The following is a 25,844-nucleotide window of genomic DNA, read 5'->3' on the forward strand; positions in this document are numbered from 1 at the left end:
CAAAATCTAGTTAAATACCACAGAAAGAGTAATGGAAGCTTGGAACCAACTTCCAGCTGAGTTAGTGGCTCAGTCATCAGTAACTGAGTTGAAACATGCTTGAGATAAATACAAGTCCATCATCCAACAAAAATTCTAAAAAATATTTTTTTAAAAAAAAACCTCAAAGGGCAGATTAAATGGACCACTAAGTCATTTTTCTGCCTCAGTTTCTATTTCATTATCCATCCAATAATGAAAAGATTCCTTTGAAATAATGTCTGCCTACTTTGATACTATATGATTCAGTCTCCTTTAACAGTGGATCATCCAGATCTAAAAAAGAGAAAATCATTCCTATCATCCTTCTTTGAAGATAATGGTTGAAAATAACCAAAGCACCTTGTAATCCATCTGCTCAGAACAGTTGAAAACATAGACCATCATTCCAAGTGCATGTCCAAGATCCTTTGTGGTTTCTGTTTTCCCTGTCCCAGCAGGACCTGCAGGAGCCCCACTCATTGTTAGGTGTAGAGATTGGGTAAGAGTAATGTAACACCTTTAACAATAAAAGCACAATGACAATAACATAAACTTTTTTTAATGATTGTCAGTGCAAAATCACAAGCTACCAAGAGCAATATGAACTTAAAGAGTTTATGTTACTTTTTTTTTGAAAGAAACATTTTTCCCATAAATAAATTTTATAATGTTATTATTTTTGCTTAAAGACTGCAAACCAATGCACAGTATGGCAAATAAATGACTCAGAGGAATATGAGCCTACAGTAAAATGGGGATTGGCGATAGCATATTGGGAAGAAAAAAGTTATGTTTTGGAAATTTGTTTCATCCTTCCGCATTATTATGGCTATGCAGATTTTGTATCAGACAATCCACCTAGTAGCATTTATAGATTTACACATATGTAAATGCAGTGTTTTTTGTAAAAAAAAAAAAGGTGCCGGAACTCACATACATCATATAACCCACCTTGCCTACCCTACAAGGTTACATCCAAAAAAGGTGCCAGAACTCCGTTCTGGGCATTCTATGACAAAAAAGCCCTGTGTAAATGTATGTACAGGCTTATTTCCAGATGCATGTATAGATGCTTAAATTATGCGTTTATTGAACACATTTAAGTTACCATGTGCAAAATTGCAACATACATATTTCTTTATGGATTAAAATGTAGGTGTCATGGTTCCGACAGATGTTACTCTTCAAAGAACTTTGAGGCATTGTTTACCTTAAATAATCTTTATTCAAATAACATGGCATCAGCACATACATGGGTGAAGCCAAAAATCTGAATTTTCCTCCCCTACACATAATATCAAAGCACAATTCCCTCCTCTAACAGTCATAAATCACATTCTCCAATTAGTTTAAAATGCCAACCTTCCCTCCAGTTCTGTGACCGCCATTCCTTATCATCTCTTATTTCAAACAGCCTTGAAAAAACCACTCTACTACAAGGTTGTTATGTCTAAGTAATTCCTATACACATTCTTCCTTCTCCCCCCTCCCCCAGCATCATCTAATTCTAACTCTAAAAGTAACACACAAGTACAAGGGGAAAATGGCTGCATTTTCATATATTGTCAAAGCAAGAACAACCAATGTTAGCAGCATTGACATGCACCCCCCCCCTTACAAAAAGGATAGATCTTGTAATGTAAACAAAAGCATATGTTAGGGACTATCACTCAGTTTGTTGGGTGTTGCTCATAAAACCGTCTGATGAGTCTGTCGGCTTTCACATTACTAGATTTCATCCAAGTGGCTTCGTACAATGGGTATCCCTTCTATTGTACTAGGTACTGCAATTTCCCTTAAAAGTTCTAGGGTCAAGAATACGTTTCACTTCATAGTGAGTCTGTCCCACCACTATGAGGGGCCTGGGTGTCTTCTTAGGGGGAGGTCTTAAAGTGGAGCCCCGAAAAGGTTTCAACAAGCTGCAATGGAAGACAGGGTAAATTCTCCCTAAAAGCCTAGGGAGTTTCAATTCTACTGTGCCTGGATTGATGATCCTTACAATGGGGAAAGGCCCCAAGAATTTCGGTCCTAATTTCTTTCTTCTTTTTTTTTCAAATTACAACCTATATATTTTGAAAGCATCATGATACCTGGGTAGTCATCAACTGAGTAACAGAGTTTTCAATACATAGTTCGGGTTACATTATCATAGCATCCTTCTCTATTTCCCTCAATATTCAATACAACGTATTTAAACTAACAAATTTCTAGGAATAGCACAGTCAATTAAATAAGATTTTGTCAATCCAATTTCGATAAGATATATCTATATCCTGTTATTAAATTTTATCTAATTTTGGTGTTAATTGTAGTATCCAAGTTTAACCTTTAACATCTCAAATAGTATTCACAACCCAAAGTTCCCTTATCTTATTACACCAAAAATTGTATCATCTAACATTCATCCAATATTTAAAGAGCTAACTTCTACCTAATAAACATTGTTTATTTCATATCCTAATGCATCACAAGTTTCCAATTGGAGAGTCTATATTTATCAATACATAACCAAAATTTTAACATCAAACATAGGATCCATAAGTCAAATTTTCATTATATCAATATATAAATTTATAGTATTTGAAATAAGCTTAGTAAATACTTAAACACATTTTAATTCTATCTCATGAATATTTTCTATTTCAGATCCTACCTAATAAGTCACTAATTGCTAACAAAATGACCTACAATAATTATCTAGGAATTCATATTTTAAATCTAACTCTAGGTTTCTTTTTTTTGCCAGTTGGGTTTCCAGATCCAGGGCTTTAAATTGCCAAGTACGTCTTCATTTGCTCACATGTATATTATTTGCACCAGAGGAGGCCATCCAAGCATCAGCAATATACAAAGGTTGAACCATTTAAAGTCATTATATTGTTGCCATGTTAATTCCACTTTATTTATTTGCTCTGACATCTCTGTCAGCAGTTAAGTCTGGATTCTTCTCCCATCTGGGTTGATCTGTTTTGAGTAGAAAATCTTATCCAGTTTTATAGTTAGTAATTGACTGTCCAAGCTTTCCACAGGTTGTCTTTGTTGGTTTTCGTCTTCCTCTATATTGGCATCTCTATCTTGCATGTAGTGTACTTCTGAAATTGCAAGCTCCTTAGAAAGGGTCAGAAGTTGAGTATTACGTTTTTCCCTAGTTTGTTGTTGGTCTTTAAGATTGTCTGTCATAGTAGTGGTCCCTTGTACTTTAAAAATTGTAGGTTCTTTGAATAAAGTCAGGTTTGGGATATTAGTTTTTTCAGTACTTTGTTGTTGTTGCTTATATTCCTCTGTCTCAATAGTAATATCTTCCAATTTTGTTATATTCTGAAGTGTATATTCTTTAGTTGCAGTCTGCGTTTCAATTTGTGACTTAAGGTTGGCATGTAAATTATTAAATCTGGAGGTAGACATATCAGTGACTCTGTAGATTGTTTCAAGTATAAGGTTATAGTCAAGCGATGTTTCTGGCTGATCCTTCTCCATTTTGTAATAATTATAAATAGTCCTTGGTGGAGGCTATTTTTCAAACAAAAATCAGTAAGTGTCCACCTCCACAAGTCTAAGCCAAATTCATCTCCAGCTGTTTCAGGTTTTTCTCTTAATGCTAAGGTCAGTCCAAAATGTAAACAAGCTTGTTTGCCAATAGTATTCACTAGATATCCCCAGAGTACTTCAAATCCTTTTCAGATGATGTCTTTTTATTTATTTCTTTTTTTGTCCCCTTTTTTAGATTAATAGGTAGAATAGTCCATTTCTGTAAATATAGGAACTTTGGGCCAAAGGTAGAAAGGCAGTAAGTTCAATTAATCAGTATAATTTAGTACAAGGCTTTTTCTTTTCTCTCCCAATGTAGACAAAGGCCGCTATTAAGGAGGGTGGGGAAAAAAATCCTTTCCCTCTCTCCTCGCAAGGGGAAGCAAATTCGGAAAGCTTTTGACAGGGAAAGTAGACGATTAGGAAAAGAAGAAGGCAATTCTCACCCAGTTTTCAAGTGCTTTCAAGTGCTTTGTTGTGCTTTTGGCTTTGGCAGGAAACGGCTAAATGATGGTCCATGGGAGTGGCCGATCCTTTCTTCTTCGGTTCGGAGAGTAGCTCCAAGTCAACAGGAGGGCCGCCGCACTTCTACTGCTGACTGGAGAAACCTCTCCTCTGCTCATTACCCCTCCAGGGCAACTTTCAACCCCTTTACAGGGCCCCCCCAATGAAGAAATCCAGGTGACATGAGAAGCAATTCCCTTGTGCATCTGGCTGCACCAAAACCAGAATCAGAAGTCCGGTCCTAATTTCTTACTGGGTAATTTGAGGCATAAGTATTTAGTTGACAGATAAACCTTTTCCCAAATTGGAATGTTCTTTGGGGATCCCTCTTTTTATCAGCCTGCTTTTTATAGGCCCTGGAAGTCTTTTTAAAAGGAGTTTTCATGTTTCTCCAAACTTCTTCCCAACCCCTCACTCATTGATCAAGTGTCTGGAAAGCGGAGGGCACCTAAAGGTATGCAGGTATTGGGCTGAACTTTTTTCCTGTGGCTACTGTGAAAGGCATGTAGCCGGTGCTGCTGTGAACAGAATTATTGTAGGCCACCTCTGCAAAAGGGAGGAGGTCATTCCATTTAGTTTGTTGGTAGGAAACATAGCATCTGAGATATTGCTCCACCATTTTGTTAGCGGATTCTGTGGCCCCATTGGTAGCCGGATGAAAAGCAGATGATAAGCCTTGAGATGATCCAATTAATGTAACAAAACTCCTCCAAGGTTTTGCTGTGAACTGCACCCCTCTGTCTGAAATTATTCACTTAGTGGGCCATGCAGCTGGTAGATATGTTTCAGGAACAATTTAGTCAGTTGTTGGACAGATGGGAGTCCTTTGTAGGTGATGAAATGAGCTTGCATCGAAAACAGGTCTATCACAGTCCAGATGCCAGTATTTCCTCTACTTTCAAGTAGGTCTACTATAAAGTCCATAGCTATTTCTTCTCATTGTTGAGAAGGGTCTGCGATTCAAGGTGCTAGTAATTACCTTTAAAGCCCTACATGGCTTAGGCCTGGGGTATTTGCGAGAGCACCTGCTGCCATTGTCAACCTCCCATTGCCCGGTTCACTCCCACAGAGTCGGCCTCCTCAGAGTTCCATCGGTTAAGCAATGCTGGCTGGCGACTCCCAGGGGGAGAGCCTTCTCTGTGTGACTAAAGTCCCTCCCATCAGGGAGCCATCGGCTTGCTCAAATCTCATGGGTTTGGAGAGCAGTTTTGCTCGTATGCCCAATTTCATGGCAAATGGCAAGCTAATGACGCATCGGGAATCAACTAGCACTTTTAAATCTACCTGGGCCCCTGACTTAGGGATTATGAGTTTGGCAGGTAGTGAGAAAGGTGGGAGATGTTGGCTCACCATTGGATCGTTCTCTCCTTCGTCTTTGCTGTCAAAAGAGGGTACAGCAGTGGTGGATTCAGCCTGAGTCCTGTTCTCCTGTGTTCTCCTGTGTGGGGAATGTGACTTGGGCAATAGGTTCCCGTGTGATCTGGTTGGATTTCTCTCTTATTGGCTGCTGGGCAGGTTTCTTTCTCACTGCTGGTCCTGGTCCTGATCTATTCTGCTGTTGGGGGTAGGGGACTGGGCAATTCGCTGCTTGATGTCCCTGCTGTTCACATTGGAAGCACTTGATTAGTGGGGCTGCAGGTGGCCTGGATCTTTCAGCCGCTGCAGCAGTTGGACATTTTCAGGGTGGTGGTTGCTCTGGCCTCGGCTCAGCTTCAGGTGGGGGAGGTTTCTTATAGCAGGTGAGCTGAATGTCTAGCCTTACTGCTGTTTGGTACCATTCTTGCAGCTGATCAGGTACTGCTTGATAGATGCAGGCTTGAGGTGATCGTCTAGCCCTTCTTTGAAGTGATGGATTAGGGACTATTCAGGCCACCTCTCTATATGACCAGCTATCTTGTGAAACTCTCTTACATACTCCAGAGCAGGCCTGCCAGCTTGTTTGATCTTATGGATTTGTTCTTCTGCTTTGAGGGCAATAGAAGGGTACTCAAATCTTTCTCTCAGTCCTAGGAGGAAGAGGTGGGGGTCTTCCAATTTGGGGGCTTGCTCATTGTATAAATTATTCAGCCATTCAGATGCCTCTGCCTCTAAGCTGGACGCAATCACATTGACCATAGCCACTGGGTCTGGGCCCAGTGGTTCAAATGACAGCATACCGTATTTTCCAGCATATAAGATGACTTTTTAAGCCATAAAAATCACCTCAAAAGTTGGGGGGTCGTCTTATACGCCGGGTCGTCTTATACGCCGGGAAAAAAAAACCTTCGGATCTTTTCTCTTTTCTGCTGGGCAGCGGGATCGCTGGGTGAATGGAGGTAGGCATGGCGACCCGTGGTAAAGCGGCTGACGGCGAACGGCGAATGGGTGATGGAGGCAAACTCTCGTCAGCTTCTGGGGTGGCTACTGCAGCTGCTGCCGTTGCTCTCTCAAGGACTGGCCGTGCTGGCGCCTCCAATGCTAGCTGACAGGTCCCTGATGAGAGGAGCGGGACTAGCCCGCGCCCGTCGTCTCGAGCAGCCGCTGCCGGGGGTGACTTCGTTGTCCTTTCCCAGTGACAGGAAGTTTTCTTGAGTCCCTTGCCGCCACCACGCCTGCCACCTCTTCGCAGAAACACGACTCCTGCTCGGCTGGAGCCCTGGGCTGAATGGAGGCAGGTGATGGCGACCCGTGGTCTCGTCAGCTTCTGGGGCGGCTACTGCAGCTGCTGCCATTGCTCTCTCAAGGACTGGCCATGCTAGCACCTCCAATGCTTGGCTGTCAGGTCCCTGACGAGAGGACGGGCAGGCGGTCCCCAGAGGCGCCCTGCTCGAGCGTAGGGAGAGCCTTTGCTCCCGCCAAGGCACCTCCTGACCCGTGCTGACCAGAAGAATTGCTTGCTCGGTCACAGAGTGCAGAACTGAGAGCAGCAGCGCAGCAGGCGAGAGAGCTCAAAGAAAATAAGGTGAGGCGCCCCTTTGGCGGGAAAGGAGCAAAGCTGGGCCAATCACGGAGCAGGGAAACGGAGGGAAACAGAGAGCAGGGAGGAAAGGGAGCTTGATTTAAAAGGCGAGGCAGGTGTGACGTGGGCGTGGAGATGTTCCGTTAGAAATACCATAACGGAGGAGGCTCCGGGCACTTTCCTGGATCGGAACGTGCGAACTGAGGGTGCCACTACAGTCCTCGTGTTTCCCAGGGTTGCCCGTCATGCCAGACATTCCCTATAGCCCGATTTTTTAGCTCCCCACATTCCTTAATTCGAGCGAATTTTGTCGGTGCTCCGTGGAGAAACAATATGCAAATGCCGTTTATTTAACCGCGCAAAATTCGGGGAAACCTTGGTATTTGGGAACGAAAAGGCTTAAGACTTTTCATTTCTGTTTTATGCATGGGCTGGGTGGGTCACGAAGTTTACCTCTTTTATTTTAGCAATATCGTGGCACTTATAAAAAAGGGTACTAAAAGAGTTGTTAATATGCAGATTGTGTGCCAGGAAGTGAAATATTGAGTTATTTCTTTTGCTTCTGTGTACTGTAAATATGCATAGAATCTGCATCTCCTCCTACTGGGGTGAATTCTCAATGAAGCACATTAGAGCTACCGGTACTTTATAAAACTGGGATTCTTTACCTTTGCTATAAGGCAGGGTTCCTCAAAGTCTTCAGCTTATTGACTCCCAAACACTCCTGTGACACATTGCATACTACCGCTCAGATCTCTTGGAGACAGGGAGGGCTGGGCAGGCAGGGAGGGAGAGCTGACCCACCCAATCCAAGCAGATTTTGTATGCAGGAAATACATTGCTTGTTGTGATTGGCTGGTTGTTTTATACTGGGAATGGTGATTCTGAGGGAAGGTAGTCTTGTCTGGTGAGCAGATACACGTGGTGGTGAATACAGTACAGCACAGCACCAGTATCTGTACTTGTTCATACAACTGGCTAACAGTCAAGGCCCCATCATGGCTCCACCAGTAAGAAGAAAGAAATATGAAACCAGTTTCAAACTTAAAGTTGTAAAGTTTGCCACAGAACATAATAACTGTGCTGCTGCAAGACAATATGGAGTAACAGAAAAGATGGTTCGGGACTGGAAAGCAAATGAAAAAACCTTAAAGAGTATGCCAAGGGGTAAGTGTGCATTAAGAAGAGGCACTCCACATTGGCCAGAACTTGAAAAACATGTAATAGACATGGTGAATGAGCATCGCCAAAGCGGTTATATAGTGACAAGAAATAAAATATGTTTGTTTGCACTTCAGTGGGCCAAATCTAACCCAGATCACAGCAAAAGATTTAAGGCCACTGTATCCTGGTGTACTAGATTCTTGGAAAGGCATAATCTGGTACTGAGGCAAAAGACAAAAATTTCACAAAAATTACCTGCAGATCTTCATGCCAAAGTAATTAGTTTCCATCGATACGTAATACAACAGCGCAAAAAACATGGCTATGCGTTAAGTAGTATCGGAAATATGGATGAAACCCCAATGAGTTTTGATATGGTTGGAAATAAAACTGTCCATCCAAAAGGTGAAAAAACAATTTTAATTAAAACAACAGGACATGAGAAGTCCAATTTTACAGTGGTACTAGCATGCACAGCTGATGGTGCCAGACTGAAACCAATGATTATTTTTAAAAGAAAAAAAATGCCAAAACTCAAGTTCCCTGTTGGTTGTTTTGTACATGTGAATGAAAAAGGCTGGATGGATGAAGAAGGGGTAAAGCTATGGCTTGATAATGTATGGAGCAGGTGACCAGGTGGACTTATTCAAAAACATAGTCTACTGGTGTGGGATATGTTCAGGGCTCATTTAACTCCCAGCACCAAGCAAAGGCTGGCAAGAATGAACACAGATGCGGCAGTTATTCCTGCAGGATTGACATCGTTGGTACAGCCACTGGATGTGTGCCTAAATAAGCCATTTAAAGATCGCATTCGAGAACAGTGGAATGAGTGGATGGTTAGCGGCGAAAAGACATTCACAAAAGGAGGAAACATGCGTGCTCCACAGTTGGATGTTTTGTGCAAGTTTGTCATAAAAGCCTGGAATGATATTGATGCAGAAACAGTAATCAAGTCTTTCAAGAAGTGTGGCATATCAAATTCATTAGATGGTATGGAGGACGACTACTTGTGGCAAGATGAAGAGGAAGCCGAAGCTGAGACCACACCATCTGATACGGAATTAGATCCATACGATGACTGCCTTACAAGTGTATCACAAGATGTCATTGATGTACTTATGATATCAGATGATGGAACAGGAGGATTTTGAAGGCTTTTAAAGGGAAAAATCCTGCAAAATAGCTTGGAGTTACGATGGGCGTTGCTGACTCGCCAGGGACTTGCCCGGTACTTGCTCTCTCTATATTGTTTGTTATCTTCCTCCTATCATCATCAGTTCCAGTTTGGTTGACAGCTTAGAAAACAAACAGCATGGCAGCTCCCATGCGTTTATTGTCTTTATCCTTCCTTTCAGCTTTAGAGTGAATTAGGAAAAGTTTAATCCACTTGCACTGTTTTATGTTTACATGTTTGATGACAAACAGCCTTATGTTTATAAGTGACAGTTTTCCTACTAAGCACCTGCATGTTATAAGTATTTGATAAAATTACCATATTAAAATCAAATCTGATGTTTTTTAATTTTTATTTGGTGTGTGTTGGAAGAGGGGTAGTCTTATACGGTGAGTATAGCCCAAACCCTATAATTTAACAGGAAAAGTAGGGGGTTGTCTTATACGCCGGATCGTCTTACACGCCGGAAAATACGGTATTTGGTTGAGAAAAAAAATCAGCTTCTCTGGGTCCCCATCAAAGGTTGCTTTGAAATGTGGAGCAATCACTGGCTGCTGAGGCCCTCACTGTGGCTGTTGCACCCCAAGTTGCTGCCACCCCCACCCTGACTGCTGCTGCATACCCAGGGGTTGTACGTTTGGAGGCTGTGGCCATCTCCCCTGCTCTGGTTGCAGTACCGGCAGTTGTAGCCTCCTGAGTTGCCCGGGGTCTCCCAAAGACAGCTGCCTGGGTGGGGGCTGCTGTTGACCTCCCTGCTGCTGGTCAGCGTGGAGTTGTGGCGCCCTTTGCTGCTGTAGTCTCCTCAATGGTTGTTGGATGGGTGGGGGTTGCTGCTGGATCTCCCTCATTTGCAGGCCCCTCAGCGGTTGGTGTACATTCGGATGTAGTGACCAACCTCCTTGCTGCAGTCGTCCTCCCACCAGTTACTGATTTCCTGGCTTCTGCACCATCCCAAGCTGTTGTAAGGCCTCTATTAGCTGCTGCAAGCTCAGGGATTGCTGGCTTTCCACCTGCGGGGGCTGCTATATTCCCCATTGCCGCAGGGAGGCCAGACTGGGTGATCAATATGCACACCGGTCTGGGGATTGGCTGTCCTGGAGACTGGAGCTGTCTCTCTCTGTGGGACTGGAGCCCCTGGGAGGGGACTTCAGGGGCTGGAAGGCTTCTTTCGGCAGGAGTTGATTTCTACTTCTCATCTCTAGCTCTTCAAATTTTTCCACTGACTGACTATGAGCAGTAGACAGGTATTTCCACTCACCCAAGTCCTCAGTGGCAGACAACCTGGTAGCTCTCCACCGGCCTGCTTTTGAAGCCTTTGAGGGTAGCAAGGCAGTCTCGAGATGTCTGGAGTTTCCACTGGGCTGGGCCCAATCTGACAATCAGCTCAGCTCTCCGAGCTGCTTAGGTTTTGCCTCCTTCTGGGAGTCCTGCAAAAGCTCTTCCTCCCCCAGCTTGCTTGCTGTTGCTTCCCCCCCTGGGGTAGCAGCTGTTGCTGGGTTGCTGGCTTCAAACAATTTCTTTTTCCATGATGAAATCTCCCAAATCTTTGTCAGCTTCCCTAAAATCTAGGAACAGTGACTGGGGCTCAGTACCCCTAGAAAGTTTGGAAAGTTTGTAGATTTTGGCTTAATGTCATGGTTCCAACAGATGTTACTCTTCAAAGAACATTGTTTACCTTAAAGAATCTTTATTCAAATAATATGGCATCGGCACGTACATGGTTGAAGCCAAAATCTGAATTCTCCTCCCCTACACACATAATATCAAAGCACAATTCCCTCCTCTAATTAACAGTCATAAATCACATTCTCCAATTAGTTTGAAATGCTGACCTTCCCTCCAATTCTCTGACCCGCCATTCCTTGTCATCTCTTATTTCAAACAACCTTGAAAAAACCACTACAAGGTTGTTATGTCTAACTAATTCCCATACACATTCTCTCCCCCCCCCCCAGCATCATCTAATTCTAACTCTAAAAGTAACACACAAGTACAAGGGGGAAATGGCTGCATTTTCATATATTGTCAAAGCAAGAACATCTGATGTTAGCAGTGGTGACAGTAGGAATCTAGCTTGCATTAATACTTACATGTTTCTTTAGCTCAGCAGTTATGGCATACAAAAAATAAAATACTATTAAATCTGACATTCCCTTTCTTGGGTATGCAGTTTGCTCATTTCTTCTATTCCAAACTTTTATTTCAATTAATTTCTTGAAAATAAACCTAATAGAACTGTGCAAAGGTTTGCAGGTGGTGAGGTGGCTGTGTATGCAATTTTGTGCAGTCTGGAAAAACCCTGGCAAGTTTTCCAAAAATCTTTCTGCTTTAATTTTCCAAACAGAGATGCTTCATTCATCCTAGAGCTATAAGCTCCTTAAAAAGCCAACCCAAGCCTTCCCATATATACTAACGAGATTAGATAGGGACATTTTGTAACCTAATGCAATTATACTAACTTGTAAGTGTACGTAAAATAATAAATAATAATATTTTTTCACTGGAGATTTTGTGCATAATAGTAAATTCTGTAAGATAAGTCAGGGAGGGGCCACTATTAGACAAATATTACCTGTCAGTCAAAGGTGTAATAACTAGCCGAGGGGTATTTCCTAAATACTCATAATAATACTGAAACTGAGCATCACAAATGTTGGCAAAGCAGTGTTTCAGGGTCCAATCCCATCTATGGCGTAGTTGCGACAGCCAAGAGAAAGCTTGGGAACTAGCAACCTATAAAAATACCATATTGTAAAACTGTTACTTATGGAGATGCTATTATAGAATAAAGAATCCAGTTGATGCCAAAACGCCTATGCAATCTTCACCAGCCTTACTCACAGTCATTCATATATAACTCCAGTGTCTGCAATTATAAAAGTTTAGATTCATTCCCAAGCACTCTTACACCATAGCAAATAAAATGCAATATAATCTTGCCTTTTTAATGGAGGCTTTAGTTGCTACAGATATTATAATTTCTGCCAAGGTAATTTTCTCTTCCATTCTCACATTTACAAGAAACAAACTGCAGGTATTTAACATGAGTCAATGTTGTATCTGCCTTTCATCATCATTCATATCATTCTATTCCTCAGATCAGATTTTATTGACACACTTTGGATTCCATCAAACAATTATATCTTTGTTATCTCATTTGTTTCTTGTCTAGCATTTGCAACATCATACACTGCCTGGATTGTCTTTAAAATGTCAATGATATCAATGGAAACTAAGAAACTAAGGTTACAGAAACTTGTGTCTTTAACACCCTCTAAGGAACGTCAATGCAATCCTTTGGAAGTCTTATAAGAAGAAGTGTTAAATATAACAATATATATAGACAACGTTCCTTATTTTATTTCCACTAATAATCCACTGCAGAAGGTATAGAGGAAGATGAAGGTATAAAACATAATGAATTGGTTTTTTGCTGATATTTTTCTAGTCTCAGTTTGTAAAATTTATTTTTGTGGGGTTTTTTTAGCTCTCACTCGCTTGATCTAAAGCACTTATTTTCAATCCACATTCCCACATTCAGATAGATATGACAGAGGAACAGAGAAAGTGAATTTTTAGGAAATACTAATCCATGAAGCAAATGGGGGTCTCAGCTAGAGCCCAGAGGTAACCGGAATCTCTCATTTAAATTAAATGGATGCTAAATATTCTTCCTCCAGGCAGACTGCAGCAGATATAGAACAGCACGTCAGCCAAAGTATTTAAGTCTAAGGCAGGGGTAGGCAACTTTGGCTCTTTTATGACTCGTGGACTTCAACTCCCAGAATTCCTGAGCCAGCTGGCTCAGGAATTCTGGGAGTTGAAGTCCACAAGTCATAAAAGAGCCAAGGTTGCCTACCCCTAAGGAAATAGGTTTATACTAGATTCAGGATAGATTCAGAATTGTGGTCAAAATCTTAAACAATGACTAGTGGGTTTACCTTCTGAGATAGAAGCTTTGCCACCACATCCCTTGCATGCACATCTACTGTACAAATAGTCATGATCTTCTGTCTGTCACTGGGTGTCAGATCACCCAACAGTAGAGCAATAAGAGCATTTAGCTGAGCAATCTGAGAAAGACACACATAAATAATTTCATATTTTATTTTATATACCAAATCATTGACATTCATCTGTTATATAATTTGTTTATTGATTGATTGATCAGTTTATTTATTACATTGGTTTATATAGCCATCTATCTCACCAAATGAGTCAATTTATTCTAATGTTTAAGGCATCAGGCTAGAAAGCAAGAGACCATGAGTTCAAGTCCCACCTTAGCCATTAAAGCCAGTTGGGTGATCTTGGGCCAGTCATTCTCAGTCCAACTCACCTCACAGGGTTGTTGTTATGGTGAAAATAGGAAGTTTGCTGCCTTGAATTATTTGCAAAAATAATAAAAGGCAGAATATAAATAAGTAAAAATGAAATTGCTTTACAGTTTTGCTGCATGGCAAACAGCTTTTCCCCCCATTTTACATATAATTTGTAAACTCTATTTAGATATGGTCTGGTAGGTCATAAATAAGGGTAACAGCAATACCTGTTTCTTATGATAATCCTTCAAAGCAGTTTCAAACCCTTCTTCAAGTCTGCTGAATGCTATTCCCACATCTGTAGTCCACCAGATTTGAGAACCAGTAAGTGCTACTTGTGCAGGATAATCAAAGATCCACTGTTCTCTGGGTTTTTCTTCATAAACAGTGATAGCTTCTGTGATGTGATAACGCACTGATTCGTGCATCGTATCTTCCAGACGTTTTAACCAGGTTTCTACCTTTTCAGGTAACAATTAGGCACATTGGATTCAATTCACAGAAAATTAGTTGCACTTATAATTAACTTGTCAGCTTTATTTCAGTGAAGTCCTACTTCAATGAACTTATATAAGATTCAATTCAGTGGGTTATCTTAGAAACAACACCAACAAATGAATTATCACTATTGAATAGTTTCTTGCTCATGCAATATATTCCATATCCCAGCTTGTCTTTTCACTTCACTACACCTACCTCTGAAGCAAAAGAGCAGACATTGCTTATGGTGTTGTGATCATGAACGTGGGATTGCATCAATTGGACTTTTGTGTCCAATTATCATAGTTCTGATGGATGTAGTTTTTATTCATGAGTGTCTGGGTTTTTTTTCTTTTTAATTCAGAAAGAATGTGAGACATTTTATTATTATTATTATTATTATTATTATTATTATTATTATTATTATTATTTATTATTATTATTATTATTATTATTATTATTATTATTATTATTATTATTATTATTATTATTATTATTTATTGGATTTTTATACCGCCCTTCTCCCGAAGGACTCAGGGCGGTGAGCTTGTTAATAATATCTTGAAGCACACTGATGGTAAGGAGATAAATTGGGGAGGGAACTGCAAAGGGAACACCCTGGTAAGATTGAACAAATTTAGCTAGTATTGAGATTCTTTGATACAGGATGACGCAACAGCTTCTTGAACCAATTTATATATTGGGTCCTCTAGCACAGGGCTTTTCAACCGGTGGTACGTGTGCCACCTGTGGTACTTTGCCACATGGCAGGTGGTACATGACTGTCCCAGAGAAATGTAGTGGGGGAGGGAAATGAGCCAAAGTGACCCAAGCCTGATGGAGAGGCAGCTGCAGCTACAGGACTGTCTGGGTTTGGCAGAAGCCTCAGGAGCCAGCACAACTCCATCTGATTGCCTCCAGCTGATTGGCACTTCCAGAAGCAGCACAAGGTGAACTGAAGAAAAAGGGGGAGAGGAGAGGAGAGGCTATAAAAGGAGGTGGTTTGGGCAGGAAAGGGGGGAAAAAACAACAACAGGGAAGGTTTTAATCCCTTTAAACAAATGTAATTAGTTTTACCCCCTTATCTTGAGTATGTCTATGGCTTTTAGAAAGTTTTCTTTGAAGGTAAACAGGCTTAATTTAAAGCTAAAGCTTTTTGCAATTGCTGGAGCCTTTTAGTCTCAGACTGCAACATCATGACACACCTGAGGCAGCTTAAAGAAAGAAAAAAACCTGGAGTTTATGTCTTTCTTTATTTTGTGAACCTTTCTTGCTTTGCACTTGATTCCTGTGTCTTTAAGGGTACAGGGAAGGGATTGGGGTTGGGTGCATTCTTACTACACTGTAGAAAGAGCTCAAAAGGGAGAGAGGAAGAAGGGCCAACCAGCTAGCTCAGGGGTGTACAAACTTAGCAACTTTAAACCTGTGGACTCAACTCCCAGAATTCCTCAACCAGCCATGATGGCTGAGGAATTCTGGGAGTTGAAGTCCACAAGTCTTAAAAGTGCCAAGTTTGAAGACCCCTGAGCTAGTTGGTAGTGGTGCATATTAATAAACATGGATAAGTTCATCATACATTTGTCAGTGCAAATGGAAAGTGATTCAGCAAAGGAACAGCCAACAAACAAATTAAAACTGGTTCTATTTTCCTTTTTTCTACAGTTTGTAATATTTTATTAGATTATAGAATAAAATACAAAAATACAAAAGCAAACAGTAGGACACAGTGGGGAGGAAAAAGAGGGGAAGTGTGGGGGAGAAGGGAAAAAGAACAGACTTCCTCTGTTGCAGTAGAAGGAAGCATTAACATTCAACCTCAACTTTTTACTTCTCCATAATATAAACTAGCCATTTCTATAACAAAAAATGAATCTAATAAGTAAAACCCAAAATCCCCCCCTTTTTTTAGTCATCAAGTTTTTGACACCTTGCTAAGCACTGGTGGTACTCAAATATTGTCATGTCCTAAAAGTTGTACAATCTGTGAAAAGGTTGAAAAGTCCTGCTCTAGCATGTGAGAAGACAGCTGAAATTCAAGGTCAAAAGCGTTTGCCATCCTATAGTTTGTTGACTCCAGCACAGAGATCTTCTAAGGAACTGTGTGTTTTGTCCACTTGTACATTGGGTGATAATATAGAAAGAAATAGTTTTAGAAGTATAATCATCTAACTCAGAATATAGGGTGGGTGTGGGGCTTATGAGGCTATATTAATCAACAAAACCTGAAAATGGATAGTTTTGACAGAAATAATTGGAATGGCAGAGTGGTGATCTTTGCATCAGAAGTTATGCTGTGCTGGAATTTAAATCTAAGATTTACCTTAAAAGATACCCAGAGCAAAGGATAAGTTCTTAGAGTTAGAAAAAGTTGTAACTGTGCCCCAGGAATGGCAATGGAAACCATTAAGAAGAAAGGAAACAACTCCCAGGTGAGGCAGAATAAATAGTTCAAGGATGAAGGTGTAATTCTTTGGTGGTCTGAAAGATGACAAATTCAGTCCAACTAACTATTGTATTATTATCTTACTACTGTATGTATAATTAGCAAATTATAAGATAAATATTTTTTGCAATTTTGTTGACTGGATTATCCAAGAAAGAATCTTCACAATGGAGCAAGCCCATTTTAAATAAGATTTTTCTATTGCTGATCAATATATTACTTTATACATCATCTCTGTATAGTATACTAATATTCTGTCATGAGAAACTGTGGCATCAAAGAGCAGTTTTTTCTGTCAATCACTGGCTCTTGTAATCAATTATGACATTGCATGAAGGGATTACAGTTCAAGTCCAATATTCAAATAGTTCAGAACTGATCGACCCTATTCCGATTTCTAAGACCATTCAATAATTTAATATTTACATCAACAATATTGTTGAAGCACTTATGAAAACCCTTTACAACCAAATTTCATTCTGACAATAGAATAATTGCCTCTTTCATGTATTAGCATCTGCTGATGGTGGTTGGGATGTACACTGTCACCTCAGTGTGACAATGGTAACTCTGACACCTGAGAAACAATGGTAAACTCTTGCCAAGAGTTTTTGTGCATCAGCTCAGACTTTGAAATTGAAATAGTAATGCACGTGCTTCTGAAATGTTCAGTCACTCTTTTGTTTTGCAGAGTTAATCTCCCTCTAATTACAAACTATTCAGATTATTCTATATGATGATTGTGTGCCACCTACTAAATGATCAGGATTGGGAAGTCTCATGAATTGTAGCCAACCTTTGTACCAACTCTATGACAATTTTTAGATTCTGGACCTGTTTCCCTAGGTGTATCTTCACTATACAGAAATGAGTTGGCAATTTTTTAGTGGATGCAGCATAATATATTTTTTTAACTTCTGTGTTAAATTATATGTTTCAATAAACTAAACAGTGATAGTAAAAACAAACTGAAGGGCTTGTTTGTATGAATGAGATACTCAGCAAACACTTTTGTAAATTCTAGAATGTAGAGCTACATAGGAACACAGCCCATGTGTATAAATCACAGAGCGGTAAAGCACATGACATTTAAAAGAACAAATGAATAAGCAAACAACCATGCAAAAAAAGTATTCAGTCAAGACAAGTTGCCATAGAATATTTAAGGTAAAAAGTAATTTAAAGTAAAAAGCATGAAAAAAGTAATAAAATTGTTTTATCACTGCATTCGTTGAAAGAGCATTTGTCAAGTTTCCAATGTATGGGCTTTTCAAGTGACTCTGAGGCATTGTTTACCTTAAAAGTCCTTTATTAGCCTAATACACCGGCAAATGCTTGCTCGAAGGAAGCTGGAATCTGAAATCTTCACCCTTGCACAATATATTAAAACACAATTCTCCACCTTTCTAATTTTGTCATTAATCATATTCTCCAATTAATTTAAAGAATCAGTTTCCCTTCCGTTAGAAAATTCACCAAGGTCTTATCTTCTTTAGTTAGAGATGGCCTTAAAGGTACAATCCTACTCGTCCCCCCTCCCAACCTTAAACTCAATCTCTTAAAGCAATACACAAGTTTAACATATGAAATGGCTACTTCTTCATCTCTTGTCAAGCAATAACATTTGATGTTAGCAGCATTGACAGCATAGAGAATAATAATACTAAGAATCTTTTGCATGACCTAACCCAGGGGTCGGCAACCTAAAAAAGAAAAAGAGCCACTGGGAACCGGTTCCATCACAAATTAAAAAAAGAGGGAGCCGCATGCGTGTGTCCATGCACGCGCATGCGCAAAAAGGTTTTTTTTGCGCATGCGCGGATGCACACGGCTGCCATTTTTTAAAAAATGAGATGGAACCGGTTCCCGGTTGCCCGACGGCGACGGCCCGTCTGCAAAGCTGCCGCTTTCGGCAGCTTTGCAGACGGGCCGTGGCAGCTTCCTCAAAGAGCGGCGCCCCTGCCCATTCCGAGAGGTGCGCGCGCACCTCTCCGAACGACCGGAGGTGCGCGCGTACCTCCGCGCGAATGGGCAGCGGTGCCGCTCTTTGAGGAAGCTGCCACGGCCCGTCTGCGAAGCTGCCGCTTTCGGCAGCTTCGCAGACGGGCCATGGCAGCTTCCTCAAAAAGAGCGGCGCCCCTGCCCATTCCGAGAGGTGCGCGCGCACCTCTCCGAACGACCGGAGTTGCGCGCGCACCTCCCCAAACCTTTGGGGAGGTGCGCGCGTACCTCCGTGCGAAGGGGCAGCGGCGCCGCTCTTTGAGGAAGCTGCCGAAAGCAGTTTGGGGAGGTGCGCGCGCAACTCCGGTCGTTCGGAGAGGTGCGCGCGCACCTCTTGCAATGGGCAGGGGCGCCGCTCTTTGAGGAAGCTTCCGCGGCCCGTCTGCTAAGCTGCCGCTTTCGGCAGCTTCACAGATGGGCCGCGGCAGCTTCCTGAAAGAGCGGCACCGCTGCCCATTCGCGCGGAGGTACGCGTGCACCTCTCCAAAGGTTTGGGGAGGTGCGCGCGCACCTCCGCCCATTCGGGGAGGTGCGCGTGCACCTCTCCAAACGGGCGGTGCCACTCTCCATTTGGAGAGGTGCGCGCGCACCACTGCCCGTTGGAAGAGGTGCGCGCGCACCGGGCGGCTGGGAGCCGCAAGAGACGGCTCAAAGAGCCGCATGCGGCTCCGGAGCCGCAGGTTGCCGACCAAAAGTATGTTCAAGATTTCTTTTTGGAAGGAAGAACCTACATAATTTTATGATCGTAATTTAATATGCTTGAGATTTGTTATGTCTTCCAACACACTGTGCTACATTAACTTGATCCAAAACAACATTATCCCTACAGAAGCATAATCAACATTTTCTTATTGCCTTTGGAATTTAAGCCTTGATTATTATAATGGTATTAGTTGCTCTTGAAGTCTTTCAAATATATATATTTATTTTGACAGTTCATAGTATGAAATTTAATTTCAGAACAAAAGGCAGCCTAAATTGCCTTATCCACTGCCCAAAGTGTTTAAACATAGCTTGTCTCCCAATTCTCTCATCATTAAATGTGTTCAATAACATGAACGTCCATTGATCATTTCCAAAATGAAGGACTACAATGAAACAAGAGGTGAATAAGAAAATTTTGAAATTTATATAGATGACTCAAAGTAGAAATTTGTAATACTATCCAGATGAGTCTAGGAGACAATTTTAAAAAGAAGTTTTAAAAACACACATGAATAGGAAGCTACCTGGGATTTTATTATGAATTGTCATTGTAAACTAATATAATTATTTTGCTGAGCATATTAACGTCAAAATGTAATTATCTTAACACATTTATTTTAAGGACCATTTTATTTGAATAGTTAGGTAAAACAGAAATGCATCGTCCCTTAAGAATGCATATTTCATTTTTTTAAAAAAGAAAATAGAATCTGAAATATTTTTATTTTTGTTTATATTTGCATAATTGCAGACCAGGAGACTTATCATTAATATGTGTGCATGTGTGTTTATGTGTATTTTATATGTAGTCAACATGGCGACTGTTAAGTGCTGCTTATTATTTTCTAACTTTAGAACACAAAGAAAAATATCACACTTCAGTGCATCACATACCTGACCATTACATTCAAGTTGTCCACTGAATGGGACATATTCCTTTTCTTTGCTGTACATCCCTAGTACAATATTGCTGTGTTGATTTCCATTGTCTTGAAATTTAAGATCAGCAGTATTGTCAAAAAGTTTAATAAGATGGCAAGTCACCTGCATTTACAAAACAGTATACAATTAAAAAAACCTCCAGGTTTACTCATTCCTTTATTTCTTTTTGTTGTATGGTATTTCTTTGCAGTTAATGCTTTAGATATAATGGCAAGAAAATTTACCTGTTTAGGTTGTGCTCCTTTTGAAAGAATGTCTAGCAGGTCAGCAGATGAAATAAAATAGAATCGTGGAAAAGCTAAACGTTTAGTCTCTAAGTATTCAGCAAGAGCCTTTTCACAAAAGGAGAGTCTGAAAATTGAGGAGGAAAACATTTCTGTTTAAGAATGTATGTTTTTTTCAACAACAATTTTAATAGCTCATTATGGGATGTCAATAGTGCAAGACTTTCTTCAGTATTATTAAACCCTGCAAATTTATGATTAAAAATCAATACTATTTTAAATAAGACTTTAAACAATTATCAAATCATGATATATAATTACTGCTAAATATTATATATTTAATTGTATTATATGAAAACAACTGACTCAACAATACCTATTCTGCAAATCTTGAAGTTTTTCATACAAATTAGGCTTGGTTGCTGCTTCCAATACATTTCTGGTATTTGCTGAATCATTCATTAATCCCTAAGTTCAGGAGCAAAAAAAAATTCTTTTAATTTGTGAAAAAAGATTTATTTGATTCCTTATTTTTGAGGAAAACAAAATATTTCCCTTATCTCCAGAATGTTAAGTGTAATATTTGTACTAGTATAAATTATTCTCAAATCTGCATGAAAAAACCCTGATCCGGTGGTACTGGTTTTAAAAACAACTGTTGCTGGAAACAACTTACTCACACATTATGTAGTTTTCTACATTTCAAAGGAATAGCACAGTGACATAAATCAAGTCAAATAACTATGACAATTTCATATATTAAATACTGATTTCAGACATATTTAACTTTTTTTCCTATCTTCCTAAAGAAAATAACATTAATAATTTATTGAAAATGATGTTTTATCTTTTCTAGGAAACCATGTATTTATTTTAAAGAGCTATACTTTGGGTAGCAAGGAATAAAATTCCATATCCCTCAAAAATGGTAGCAAGGTACAGGTAGTCCTCAACTTACAACAGTTCATTTAGTGACTATTTGAAGTTAAACGGCACTGAAAAAAATGGAATGACCATTTGTATGACATACAACTTTTGCAACATCCCCATGGTCATGTGATCAAAATTCAGACCTTTGGCAACTGACTCATATTTATGATGGTTGCAATGGCCCAGGGTCAAGTGATCCTCTTTTGTAATCTTCTGACAAGCAAAGTCAATGGGGAAGCCAGATACACTGAACAACCATGTTATTCATTTAACAACCTCAATGATTCACTTAACAACTGTGGTAAGAAAGATCATAAAATGGAGTAAAATTCACTTAAAAATTGTCTTGTTTAGCAACAGAAATTTTGGGCCCAGTTGTGGTTGTCGGTTGAGGACTACCCGCATTTATACTAACACACATTTCTATTTTCATCAATGTCCAGATAATACAGGATTACATGTAGTAAGAGAGGTACAGAAATATTTTTTTAAAAAAATGCTCTACAAGGACACTTTCGTTATGTGCTTTTTCATTTCTCCCAAAAGATGCCTGAAATTCTAGAGAAATATTTTATACTTGTACTATCTTGCTAATTAGTTTTTTCCTGTATAGGTAGTCCTCAAATTATGACAGTTGAGCCCAAAATTTCTGTTCCTAAGTGAAAGAGTTACCCCATTTTATGACCTTTCTTGCTATAGTTGTTAAGTGAATTACTGCAGCTGTTGAGGTAGTAACATGGTTGTTAAGTGAATCTGGCTTTCCCATTGACTTTGCTTGTCAAAAGGTTGCAAAAGGTTATCATATGATCCCAGGACACTACAACCGTCATAAATATTAATCAGTTGCCAAATATCCAAATTTTGATCACATGACCATGTGGATGCGATGCTGCAATAGTTATAAGTGTGAAAAACAACCATAAATCACTTTTTTCTGTGCCATTGTAGCTAAATGAACTGTTGTAAGTCGAGGACTATCTGCATAATAAAAACATTTTTGAGTCAATTTCAACCTGTACATATCCATATTAATTTTATGGAAATAGTTTCTATTGCCTTCTTCTAGGACATTTTTCTCAATCTTCCACTCTAGCTTTATGTTTTGGGATATCCTATCATAATTTGATTCTGCTTGCCTTCTTTCGAATACCAGCTAAGGTCATGTTTTCCTGCAGGAAATATACTTTTTTTCCTTTTTTCTGCAGGTAATAGTAATATATAGTACTGCTCAGATAGTTTCTTTTCTTACCGCTTCCTTATTTTTTTTAAAAAAGCTGAAAATTCAATAATACCACTTTGCAATAGTATGCCCTTTTCTACATTTCAAATTGCAAGGAATGGATTTATTAAGATTTGAATGGAATCCATAAACTTATTGATTACATCTTTATCTCTTTGACAATGTCAGAATGCATTGAAACTTCATGGCAATGCAGTGAACCAGCAATGCTGAGATACTCTTACTTAAGGCCAAGAAAAATCACCCAAACCTGCATTTTACAATAATTCAGAAGAAGTAAGGCTTCAAATGCTATATTCATTAAAGATCTATTGATCTGAAGTTTTACTTGTGCATGAAATATGCCTTAACCATTTCGAAGAACAACAAATACATTTTAAATTTTACTTACTACTGCTATACTATTCAGTTTGAAGAAAATAATAAAAAGTTCACAAAATATTTTTATATATGTCATTTGGGCATCATTTTATTTTCTATTTGTTTGGATTGATGTCCTTGGGACAGATTAATATGGTTAATTACTTAAAACAGTATACATTATTTTCTATATACATAAGTATATAAATACTTTCATGGGAATTTTGGTACAATCTGCATATGAAAATGAAACAGAAGTTTTGATTATGATTTACTTAGGTGGCTTATTTCTCATTAACCTTAAAATCCACATCAATGCAATCAAATCTCTTTGAATCTTCAGGAAGCTGTTCTCTGATGTCATCTGAACCAATAAAAATACTTTCGAGATGAGACCATGTACGCTGAACTTCCATCCATATATAAATGACAGAGTCTGCCACATTGAGCCTTTTTTGCCAAGTTAACACTTGTTCAATGAAATATTCGACATATTTACTTTGCAGAACTGTTTGCAATTGAACCTTGAGAAAAAGAGAACAAAATGAAATTAAAAGGATATAGAAAATTACTCAAAGAGACAGAAGAATCATAGCTGCAAAAGTTTTACAAAAATCTCCTGCAAGCTATTATTACAGTAAATCACAGCAAAAGACATTTTCAAACCTAGCAAATGGACAGCATATTATTAAATGATTCCATATTATCTAAGGGAAAAGGAAAGACACCAAGGACCTGTAATTTCGCAAACTCCTACACAGACAGGAATTTTTGTTAAACCATATACAGTCAAGAACACATATAATTTTACAGACTAACATCTGGGACAGCTAAGATTCACTGTAAATAAAATTGTGAAAACAGAGATGTGAGTTAATCCATTTTTTTTAAAAAGCACATTAGTAATTCAACAACAAGCACATTTACTCATTAGTAAATCAGATCTTACTTGATTATTATCTAAAGTCTCAAAAAGCTGTTCGTCTATTTTCAGCAAGAAAATACTGGTCCTGAAATGTTCTTCATAAGAAAACTCCATAGCAGCCCACGTTTGACTAATTTCTATCAGAATCTAGTTAACATAATGAAAAACTGATTAGAAACATTTTGACCAAAGCAATGTTTAAATCAATATTTATACAATTCACCTGAGATGTATCACCATAATTTATAAAATTTATACACTATTGCTATCGTAGATTTTGTGTACTATTCAAGTGATTCACATTTGATAAAATTTACAAAATATTTCAAAAGAAAACAATGATTTGCACTCAAAGCAACCATTTTACATTGGGAATGGGATGTTATGAACTTGACGTGAATGTTTAAAATTCAAAATAATTCAAATTCAAAATATTTTATAGAGATCAATTTATAAACAACTATCAAATGGCCCAAAATTTAGGAAAAATAAATGTGAGAGGGTTTTCTTATAGGCCACCTTTGTTTCACGCTGTCTTCTGTTCCACTCCTCCTGAATTTTGATTTTAATAGGAATACTTCTAAAATTAAATCTGGATTGTGTAAACATACAATTTGCATCCATGTTCAGTTAATTTTACTCAATTTCATCTTTTGTGCCTCTTATATTATTATTATGTGAGTATGCATTAATAAAATTGCAAAAAGTAGCATTAATCTGGTCATACATTTGATCACATCAGAGTTCATTTTAGCAATACAGCAATACACTTAATAGATATCACCATTCGGAAGGAAATTTTAGTAGAATAATACCTAAAATCTAAAATTTCACCAAGTCCATTTAACAATGTACTTGACTGCTCATTAGTAAAATTGTACAACTGAAAATGCAGAGGAAACATAAATAGAAATGGAAATAAAATCACAATGAACAATATTGCCTATCAAAGTCAGAAAAAGAGCTTAAACTCGCTAGATAAAATTCTAATGCTTCATTTCTATTTAAAAATAAGAATTGATGAATTCTAAAATCCAAGAAGATATTCAGAATAAAATTTTGGAAAGAATCTGAAAAGAAATAGGATTAACCTTCTCAATTCCAAGTTCTTTTACTGCTTTGTCAACAATGTTCCGGACATCATCTTCCACGTTATGCAGATTCAGTGCCAGCAGATTTGCTAATGTTGTATCTTCAGTTATGGAAAATTGAACCTGAAAAAGCAACAAAATACTGTATATTCATGTATAAAGAAAGAAAGAAACAGGACCACAAATATTCCTACAATAATGCTGGAAAATTATTTTCATCCTGTCGAAGCAAAAGAGATCAAAAGTCTAAAATACATATATCACCAATGAAGGAGAATATTTATAGCTCAAGGATGAAATGACATCCTTGGTATCCTCAGAGCTTGGTTGTTTTAATTACCCAAACTAGGCAACATCATCATTGCACTGATGAGCACTGAAAACTTTACCTAGTTTGGGTAATGAAGCAATGGTAAGAAAATAACTAGCTTAGAGAACACTGAAGACACCTCATAAATGTATTAGCACTGAAAAAGCAAAACAAACCGAAAAAAGATAGTAATATCATTACAATAAATCAGTCAGCAACATAACATGCTGCTCTTCCATTGTTTCTGTACAATTTGCAAAGGAACAACTAGTAACAGCATTCCAGGTTGAATTACAAATATTCTTTCCTTTTATTTATTTTTTTAATTTTAGCCATACATTACCCAACTCCAAAGAATTCTGGAATCTTTACAAGAAAACAAGACAACTATAAAACAATAATGCCAGCATAAAAGAAGATATTCTGGAAAGCAAAAAACTGGGCAACAACACAATATATATCCACTGTCTGGAAAAGTTTACATATACCCTATACAAAGAGCAAGGCCTTCTGAAACATAAGTAGGGTGGAAACCACTC

The 25,844-nt window shown here is 38.8% G+C and overlaps 1 protein-coding gene across 1 annotated transcript in view; it reads right to left on the minus strand.

Annotated features, from left to right (window-relative positions):
• Positions 1 to 25,844, minus strand: part of DNAH11 (dynein axonemal heavy chain 11) — a gene marked incomplete at its 3' end in the record, with an annotated part of 228,403 nt that overhangs the window by 154,212 nt on the left and 48,347 nt on the right. The window contains 10 exon segments of the mRNA XM_083379026.1: positions 382 to 538; positions 11,905 to 12,065; positions 13,274 to 13,405; positions 13,882 to 14,109; positions 20,175 to 20,327; positions 20,450 to 20,576; positions 20,826 to 20,917; positions 23,279 to 23,503; positions 23,929 to 24,051; positions 24,996 to 25,118. Coding sequence (XP_083235152.1) covers positions 382 to 538; positions 11,905 to 12,065; positions 13,274 to 13,405; positions 13,882 to 14,109; positions 20,175 to 20,327; positions 20,450 to 20,576; positions 20,826 to 20,917; positions 23,279 to 23,503; positions 23,929 to 24,051; positions 24,996 to 25,118 — 1,521 coding nt within the window.

The sequence above is a fragment of the Vipera ursinii genome (assembly GCF_947247035.1).
Source record: "Vipera ursinii genome assembly, chromosome: Z".
Classification (NCBI taxonomy): Eukaryota; Metazoa; Chordata; class Lepidosauria; order Squamata; family Viperidae; genus Vipera; species Vipera ursinii.